This window comes from Astatotilapia calliptera, chromosome 11 (assembly GCF_964374335.1).
Source record: "Astatotilapia calliptera chromosome 11, fAstCal68.1, whole genome shotgun sequence".
Taxonomy (NCBI): Eukaryota; Metazoa; Chordata; class Actinopteri; order Cichliformes; family Cichlidae; genus Astatotilapia; species Astatotilapia calliptera.
The window spans coordinates 29,597,699-29,607,753 of NC_137432.1; the positions used below are offsets into that span (position 1 = coordinate 29,597,699).

A 10,055-nucleotide genomic window follows, 5' to 3' on the forward strand; every position below is an offset into this window, starting at 1 on the left:
GTGGTCCTAATACTTGTTTTTTGTTTTTTTGTTTTTTGTGTTTTTAAGACTAGTAAAAGCGTGATTCTTAGGTCATGTGTCTTTAATCTGTAATGTATTATTAGAGCACCTGTGAAAAGAAAAATGGAATCCAGGTTTCAGAAGACTTTCCAACATTGTTTGCTTAGAATAAAACAGCAAAAACTGCCTCCTCCTTTACAAAAATAAGAATAAACTGAGAAATTGTAAAAGTAACCTGCAAATAAACCTTGAAAATGTGTTTTCTTTTGGTTTTTTTACACTTTACAGCACAATTTCAAAATATAACCTAGTTATTGTAGTACTTTATTACAGATTTATTGTTTTGATATACTCAATTGATTGATTTATTCCAAACTACAAATGTCACCTTTTTTATGTTTTGGTCTCCATACAAAAAGCCTGGTGTTTTTTTTAGCACATAGGTATGTGATTGAAAACTGGGTACTGTATGAACACGGGCATGGACAGGCAGGCCTCTTGACTTTCCCATATTAGCATACGTCATTGACTGCTAAGATGAGGGTACCGGAACTATGGTGACGCAGGTAAAGTTGTTACTTAAACGTTCTCTCCACCTCTTCTTTAGTTAATATACATGGTATATTTATACCAGTTGTATTAAGGAAATGTTGATATGTTATTTTATCAGCAAGCAGATACAAATAAAGGGGCTGTTGTGTGTAATTACGTAAGGGGCGTGGCCTCACATGCACAATCCGAGTTGGTACAGGTGGGATACTCACGCGCCTGGTTGTCCGCTGGAGCTTCCGCTGATACAGAAGTTAGCGCTTTAGGACTTTACAAGACGTTTTTGTTTTTCGTCTCTGCTTTTATACTGGAAATGCAAACGGTTGCTTCTAATAACAAGCGTGCTTAAAGTTTTACAAAAAATGCCTTGTGTAAAGGAATTCAAGAGATTAAGCTCGTTGTTTCTGGCCATTTTATCATTTTTTACTTTCCAAGGTGAGAATAAAGCGTAGTTACGCCTTATGACACTTATCTGTGTGATTTTGTTTGTTAGTATTAGAAATTTTTGTGTCATTTTTAGGGTTAGAAAAAGAGGGCTTTGTTGTGCGTTTCTGTAACGACAGCATTGTTCCTGATTGTAAGATTAAACGACAGTAATTCTGTTTAATTGGCATTATTTTGATGTTAGCAGACTTATTGCGTGACCTTGCAATTTCCTTTCTAATTCAGTTACTTGGCTACATCCTCACAGGTGCCCGCTGTGAACTGCTGGTTTCTCCTGCTGGTCCCAGTCTGGTGAATGCTTTAGCTGGCGAAAACGTGACTCTGGCTGTGTCCTTCAGTGGTGCCCCTGACCCAGTTGTTAGTTGGTTTAAGGGGGTTTTAAATATTGCTACATGGACTATAAACTCCAGTGCTGATCCACCTGTAGCTGCAACTTTCAGTAGTGTAATCAGGATAGACAAACAAAGTGCAAATCTCACCTTTTTTAATGTTCCACTTAACTACACCAGTGACTACACCATCGAAATGGTTAAATCTGGAATGAGTAAAGCCTCAACTACTTTCACTCTTAAAATATTTGGTGAGTGGGCATATCTGGCTGGAAGACGTGCTGTTGTTGATGGCTTAGATAAAATGTTAAATATAACTCTTTAAATATTAAACAACTGTTTAAATATTTGAGACAAACCATAAATGAAAATTAAAAAATGAAATCTGACATTTGAGAAGTTATGCAGTTTATCTTTTATATGTACCTGCCGTCTTAATAAGGCTGATGCATTAGAAAGGAAAGGCAGTACACTAGAGTAGATATATTCATCTAGTGGTTCTTCTTTCCTTTCATGTTTTTATTTACAGAATACATCCAGAGCTTGACTCTGAGCTCACAGCCGGGTCTTATCAAAGAGGGAACTGAGAACTTCACCCTGCAGCATAGCATGCTCCAAGGAGTGTTTGAGCAACAAATGTGGTTCTTCAATGGCATTGAAATAAAAAACAGCTCACACTATTTAGTGAAGACACAGGCAAATAGTCTTGTGATCCTCAGGCCAAACCGAAATGACACAGGAGAGTACGCTGTGTTACTGACAAACCCCTTCAGAAATGCAACGGCATCTCAAAATGTCTCTGTGCAGTGTAAGTTTAACAGTTTAAAAGTTTTACAGTTTTAAAGTCTTCTTTATTTATATACGTATAAGTTTCTTTATTTATATCCCTGTTTTCTCATAACTCTCTATGGTGTGTTATAGATGGACCTAATGAGCCTACACTTGAGGCCCATCCACTTCAGACTTTTTATTTAGCAGGAGACTCTTTGAACCTCTCCTGTCAGGCTAATGGATTCCCACAGCCAATCTCTGAGTGGGTCTTTGGTGGGAATATCATTTCCCTAAAAGGAGTCCTGAATCTAACAAATGTACAAACCAGTCAAGGAGGTGTTTACACATGCAGGCTGGTCAATGAAGATACAAAAGAAAGCCGCCAAAAGAACATGACCTTAACTGTTTATGGTATGTGGAAAAGTAGACATTTTATCTTTTAGGTCATGTTTTTGTGAAATTGTTCTCAATTTGGATTGAAAATTATAGTTTAGTTTGTCATGGTTTGCTGTACATAGAACATAGTGCTCATCTAATGCTGTTTATATTTAGAATTTATTTAGAAATTTTTCATTTCTAAATAAAATATTTAAACGTGTACCCAGACATTAATAACAGATTCATTTTATCTTGGGACAGAGCGGCCAGTGGGCAATCCTGAGTGCTCGGTGCAGTCAGTGAATGCCATCAACCTGCAGTATCACTGTGAATGGGTAGGGGGAACCCCACAGGCCCAGCTGTCTTTTCCAGAGCTAAGCAACTCCAGCAGTGGAGCAGGGAACTTCAGCTTAACCGTCAATGCATCAGATAATCTAAATGGGAAAACAATCCAGTGCATGGCAGAACACCCGGTTGAACATAATAAGTGCAATATCACTGCAAGCAAGTTTTAAATTTTTAACTCATAACAAATCCACATAATGTATGCATAATGTGTTTTATTGACTTTGGCAGTCGAGTCTAAACAGGCACCTTGTGTTCTCCAGGTGGTCCTGTAGCATTCCTTCCAGTTATGAGAACCACAGTTGACTCTGGGGGCAAAATAGTGGTGACAGTCCGCTGTTTCAGTGAGGCATCGCCTAAAGCTGTTGTGTCATGGTTCAGTAGCAATGAGACTGTCACCAACGGGTCCACATACCAGATCAGCAGCAACACCTCACAGCTTATGATTCGTCATTACAATGTCAGCAACTTTCTTCTCCAAAACTACACCTGCACATGCAGGAACCCTCTGGGCAGCAAGAAAAGAGAAATTCAGCTACAAGGTATAACTCACTTGTTCAATTTAATTTTATAGAGAAATATATTTTTTACAGTACCATGTTTAACAGGTGATGGAAGTTACTAGTTAAAATAAATTGTTAAAAAAAGGGTTGATTACTCAGATTTTTAAATGTACCTGTCTGACTATGTAATAACACTGGCAATTAAAAGTAATAGTCGACATTCACATCTACTAGGTAGATAAAAGTATAAAATTGTATTCAGAAAAACCTATGTAAAACAGTAAAGGAAACATTAGTCAGATGAGTGAAATTGTAAGGACATAAATCTTCAGCTGGTTTTATAATTAAAATAACTAACAAAAATAACCAACAGTTTCTTGTTTTCTCAGTTCTGAGGCAGTAATGTTTAGAAAGCAGTTTGAGCTTTCAAATCAAAGTTGAGAAAGTGGTATCAAAATAATTGTTATTTGCAGATCCACTTAAAAATAAAATATTTAAACATATTTTGACATTTTTGTGTCGACTCTAAAGTTAAATATTTGCCATTAAAATGTAAGGATTCTGCTGCTTTGGAATACTGCTCGCATTGCTTGAAACAAAGGCACAATGGGCCCTCAGAAACAGAGCTAAGTAATACCTGAGAATGCAATTTCCTTTCAGACAAAGCTCTTCAGTTTTGGTGTACCCTCGCCTCCCCCCTTCTTCTGCCCTTCCTTGATCTCCCCTACTCTCACAATCCCTCTCTCTTTCCAGGACCATCCATCTCAGATTCCAGTTTGTTCCCTAACCGAAACGGAACCATCGTCACGTTGACCTGGGAGGTCCCATCTATGTCTGTTGTTACAGGTACTAAAATTAAGGGAAGGTCTTAAATGTGCTAGTTTGACTTATCTTCACAAGATTATCTCTAAAGAAAAAACACAGAGACTCACCCTTCTTGTTTTGATATTCCATAACCCATGTGAATGAATACTGCTAGTGTGAAAACAGAAACTCAAAATAGAAGATAGGGGTGTAAATAATGTGTTGTCTGTGAAACTACCATCTACATGGAGCTGTGTTTTGGGCAAAATACTTTAAAGATGAAACTACTAGGAAAATCAAATGCCAGTTTTGGTTATGGCTAGTATCGGCTAGTTTATGTATATACAATTATCCGTTTCAGTAAGCTCTAACATTGATCACTGAAATCTTGAGAGATCTGCTAGAATTAACTGGTTTCCTCTGTGAATTGTGATGCTACAAAACAGAATTGTGTGTGATTTTGTTAAGGGTTCGACATCCAAATGAAAGGACCAGACCTTCTGAGCAAAAATCGCAATGCCCCTCTGACTAAAAGCAGCTCAAATGTATATCGCACAATCCAGCAGAAACCTGGTTCTGCCAGGAGTACGGATATCTTTTTCCTTGATCCCAAGCTGACCTACTGGTTTCAAGTCATCCCCAAAGCTCGTATGACCAATGGAGAGCCATCTAAGAGCCAACGAATTGGTCCAGGTATAGCACAGCTGTCTGTGTGAAACAGCTCTTATCTCATTGTTAGTGATGAGCCTACAGTAGTAACATTTTTGGTTACAGTCTGTCGTGTTGATGGCAGGTGAAGGACTGAGTGGTCCTGCTATTGCTGGCATTGCAGCAGGCATCCCCTGCAGCCTTCTGTTCCTTCTTTTGCTGACTGGCCTCATCTACCTTGGTGTCTACTGCATCAGGAACAAAAGTAGGTGAATTTAAATGTGAATTTAAATACTAAATATAAATCACATTTACACTGACTTATTTACTTTACTTACTGTGATGCTTTTCTTTGGACTTTTATGTTTGCTTTTCATAGGTCATCAGCCAAGATATCCAGTTCCCAGAGCAGTTGATAAGGTTTGAAATACACTAGACAGCATAATTAATGTGCAGGAATTTATCTGGATAGTTTTACTGCTAGTTACATTTAACTACTTACATTTATCCCACTGTACTCATATTGCATTTGTGTTGAAGCCTGGTTTATTTAAAAAAAAAATTCACATTGCACAATGAATCGTTGTTATATTTGATGATTACATTTTGTGCATGTCATGTCCTCCACAGGTAAAAAACAGCCAACCAAATATCACTGCGAATAACATGCTGAAAGGAATGCTGAGGTCCCCCCCTGACTACAACAGGTTACAGAAGGTAGTCTTACTATAACAAATAAATAGATGTAGTGGGTAACTGTTTCCATTTATCACAGAAAATAAGGGTTTTCTCTTTTTTCTTTTAGACTCTCTCTGAAAAATCAGTGTCTCTGCCCGCATTTATCCCTCCTCCACCTACCAGAGTTGCTACAACCGTCTAAGTTAAAAAAAAAACCAAAACATGTGTATTGATGTGGATGGTAACTCTTTTTGTATATTTATTTTGTATATTGTATATCTAAAATAAGGATCTCTATTCTTCTGTCATTCTGTGTGTCTGTTATATGTGAGAACTGAGATTTCCACTTGTAGATGGATGTGTGTGTGTGTGTGTGTGTGTGTGTGTACATGTGTACACACACACACACACACACACACACACACACACACACACACACACACACATATATACATATATACAGGGAGTGCAGAATTATTAGGCAAGTTGAATTTTTGAGGAATAATTTTATTATTGAACAACAACCATGTTCTCAATGAACCCAAAAAACTCATTAATATCAAAGCTGAATGTTTTTGGAAGTAGTTTTTAGTTTGTTTTTAGTTTTAGCTATTTTAGGGGGATATCTGTGTGTGCAGGTGACTATTACTGTGCATAATTATTAGGCAACTTAACAAAAAACAAATATATACCCATTTCAATTATTTATTTTTACCAGTGAAACCAATATAACATCTCCACATTCACAAATATACATTTCTGACATTCAAAAACAAAACAAAAACAAATCAGCGACCAATATAGCCACCTTTCTTTGCAAGGACACTCAAAAGCCTGCCATCCATGGATTCTGTCAGTGTTTTGATCTGTTCACCATCAACATTGCGTGCAGCAGCAACCACAGCCTCCCAGACACTGTTCAGAGAGGTGTACTGTTTTCCCTCCTTGTAAATCTCACATTTGATGATGGACCACAGGTTCTCAATGGGGTTCAGATCAGGTGAACAAGGAGGCCATGTCATTAGTTTTTCTTCTTTTATACCCTTTCTTGCCAGCCACGCTGTGGAGTACTTGGACGCGTGTGATGGAGCGTTGTCCTGCATGAAATTCATGTTTTTCTGAAGGATGCAGACTTCTTCCTGTACCACTGCTTGAAGAAGGTGTCTTCCAGAAACTGGCAGTAGGACTGGGAGTTGAGCTTGACTCCATCCTCAACCCGAAAAGGCCCCACAAGCTCATCTTTGATGATAACAGCCCAAACCAGTACTCCATCTCCACCTTGCTGGCGTCTGAGTCGGACTGGAGCTCTCTGCCCTTTACCAATCCAGCCACGGGCCCATCCATCTGGCCCATCAAGACTCACTCTCATTTCATCAGTCCATAAAACCTTAGAAAAATCAGTCTTGAGATATTTCTTGGCCCAGTCTTGACGTTTCAGCTTGTGTGTCTTGTTCAGTGGTGGTCGTCTTTCAGCCTTTCTTACCTTGGCCATGTCTCTGAGTATTGCACACCTTGTGCTTTTGGGCACTCCAGTCATGTTGCAGCTCTGAAATATGGCCAAACTGGTGGCAAGTGGCATCTTGGCAGCTGCACGCTTGACTTTTCTCAGTTCATGGGCAGTTATTTTGCGCCTTGGTTTTTCCACACGCTTCTTGCGACCCTGTTGACTATTTTGAATGAAACGCTTGATTGTTCGATGATCACGCTTCAGAAGCTTTGCAATTTTGAGACTGCTGCATCCCTCTGCAAGATATCTCACTATTTTTGACTTTTCTGAGCCTGTCAAGTCCTTCTTTTGACCCATTTTGCCAAAGGAAAGGACGTTGCCTAATAATTATGCACACCTGATATAGGGCTTTGGAGCGTGATGTCACGGGGGTGGGCGTGGAAAGGATTTTGGCCCGATCCGCCATTTTGGGGGTCTAAGTAAGGAGCGAAAGCATAGCCATGGTTCGTACTTGCTGTGTGCTCGGCTGCAATGTTCGATCTTCCGACCGGCACGGGAATAAGTTTGGATTGTCTTTTTATGCTTTCCCAACGTGGAAGCAACATGAAGTAGCTCATGTATTGGATATTACCAAACGAAGGCGTCTAGCCTGGATAGCAGCCGTGAGACGAGCTGATATCAAGTTCTGTTACGTCTCCAGATATCAGCTGGTGTGCTCAAGACATTTTCATTCCGGTAAGTTCTAAATATGTTCACATCACACTTTATAGCTGAATAATATTATCGTTGGTGGTCTCGGAAGTTATAGAAATTGCGATCAAACATCAAATGGAGTGACTTTGCAGACATGTGTGCTATGTAAAGATTCGCAGGAGGACAGGGAGGACACAAATTGGCGTTAATAATTTGCCCGATTATCAATGTGTTAATTTGCATCTACTTTACAATTATGGGCACATAATATGATAACGATATTTTAGCAGTTTACTGATAAATGTATAACATTAATTATGGTGGGGGGTGGAAAATGGCTATTTCACTCGATGCACTCCAGCTGACTTACTTTGACGACGTACTCAAGAGTTTGGTGGCTTGAAAATAGCCAAATCTTGCACCCAGCCATTTGTAAATTGGATGTGCGCCTCCAGTGACTTGTAATTACGAAACTGGTTCGCAGTGTAAGCGCTTACTCCACAAACAAGATAGGTGAAGATATCGGGGTAGGACAGTGGCGGTAAGTCGTCTGGGTCTTTACTCCACTGCCGTATGTCGTATGGGTCCAGATTTGCGATGCACTCTATTTTTTTTCAAATACCGCTGCTTCGCCTCTGGACGCAATCGGTCTCTATACCGTCCGTTTTCTTTTGAGTTGCTTTTAAACATGTTTCTTGTCGTCGTCGCCGTTCCAACAGTGAGTTTGTTTGGATCGTAGACCCCGAAAATGGCGCCGCGCTCCCACAATGCATTGCGGCGTGACGTCAACTCCAAAGCCCTATAGGGTGTTGATGTCATTAGACCACACCCCTTCTCATTACAGAGATGCACATCACCTAATATGCTTAATTGGTAGGAGGCTTTCGAGCCTATACAGCTTGGAGTAAGACAACATGCATGAAGAGGATGATGTGGACAAAATACTCATTTGCCTAATAATTCTGCACTCCTGTATTCACACACATATATATATATTCTTAATGTTTTTATTAGTTTGGTTAGCAGTTTGACCACTATTCCTGACCTTTCCACCTGACTCTTTTAAATCCAGGGGGATTTCTCTCTTTTAGGTAGCTGTTTTAAAAATTAAAGGATAATTTTTAAAATACAGGACAAGTTAATATCCTGTGTAGTAGTGCACTTTCGTAGGCCAGCATCATGGGCTTTTGCCCAGGTTTTTCTGTTGTTTTAAAAATATTGGCATAACATTATTTTAATTTAAAATTTTGAATAAAATCTTGATTTTGTTCATGTTTTTCTTGACTGTTTGTTTCCTACATTTTCTGGGGAATCTAATGTCATGAAAAATAACTTTCTTTTAAGATTCATAGCAGTTCTTAAAATTATGTTAGAGATGAACTACAAACATGGCATATTACACTGTATAGTTATTTATTTAGGAAAAATTAGGCCAAAATGCAGAAGCAGTCCAGTGAAAAGCCAACTATACCCTTACTGCTCTCATAGAAATTAAGAGAGCACTATTAACTGATCGTCAGCAAGTGTGACCACCTCTATAAATGTTTAAAGTAATTACACTACAGTTAGAAAAAGAGTGAAGAAGGAAGTATCACTTCCTTGGAAGAGCTGATTTCCCCAGCAAATGCTGTTTTGCATATACTAATCCTCAAGCCATATGTTTCACCATTAGATCCCATCGTCACCATAATATTTATGGACCGATTAACTTTTTATTTTTTCATTGTGGCGGAGTCGAGAGTTCCCCTGTTGAGACAAGAATATGACTTGACATGGTCCTTTTGGATCAGCCCCTGTTTTAAAATCATCTAAATGCAAAAATCTCATGATGCAACTCAGTGTTTTTGTTCAAAAGGTCAATTGACCTAGTGGGAACTATCCTTTTCTAGCCCAATGCTAGAAGTGCTAATGTTTCGATAAACATTAATGTAAGATCTTGAGCATCATCCACACAAGACGCTGCAGCATAATGGAAAGAATTGATGAACACAAATGGACAAGGATTAACATAAGCAACTAAATTTAAAGGTATAAAAATCAATTCTTATTTCTAATGTTTACTTGAAATCATGTGGGGCTCATTTATAGACCCTTCAACATCCCTTATGACAGTCAATTTCTTTTGTGGTACATAATTATGTAGCAGATTTTACTTCGGAATAAGGTGATTGTTACGTCCCTCTGCAGCTTCTAATCGTCTCAGTGTTTTCAGCTGGTGCTAATTGGCCACACCTAGTCAGGTGTGGATAAAAGCATACCTGAGGCAAGCTTTCCGGCAGTGCACTAGTCTTTGCCTTGGTGGCACCAGCCATTTTAGCCAACCTGGTTTTCCATTTTAGGATGAAACCTCTTCTCACCCACACTCTGTTATTCATCTCCTTTTTTTTATGTTGCGGCTTTTGAGCCGGGTTGTAACAGTGATCTTGTCTTTGGGAGGCACATAAATGTGGAAGTGGTGAAGTGTGG

The 10,055-nt window shown here is 39.0% G+C and overlaps 1 protein-coding gene across 2 annotated transcripts; it reads left to right on the forward strand.

Annotated features, from left to right (window-relative positions):
• The first annotated feature begins 252 nt into the window (after positions 1-252).
• On the forward strand, positions 253-8,865 carry vsig10l (V-set and immunoglobulin domain containing 10 like). 2 transcript variants are annotated; one of them, XM_026185108.2, is made up of 12 exons: positions 253-984; positions 1,241-1,573; positions 1,852-2,130; positions 2,244-2,504; positions 2,733-2,975; positions 3,080-3,358; positions 4,073-4,165; positions 4,592-4,816; positions 4,917-5,036; positions 5,151-5,191; positions 5,402-5,488; positions 5,577-8,865. In XM_026185108.2, the coding sequence occupies exons 1-12, from the start codon at positions 912-914 to the stop codon at positions 5,649-5,651; spliced, it is 2,109 nt and encodes a 702-aa protein (XP_026040893.2). In that variant the 5' UTR covers positions 253-911; the 3' UTR covers positions 5,652-8,865. The 2 variants fall into 2 exon arrangements, 1 of the variants encoding a protein (XP_026040893.2); XR_013912146.1 differs by lacking the exons at positions 5,402-5,488; positions 5,577-8,865 and having other exon boundaries at positions 4,898-5,036; positions 5,151-5,193.
• The last annotated feature ends 1,190 nt before the right edge of the window (positions 8,866-10,055 follow it).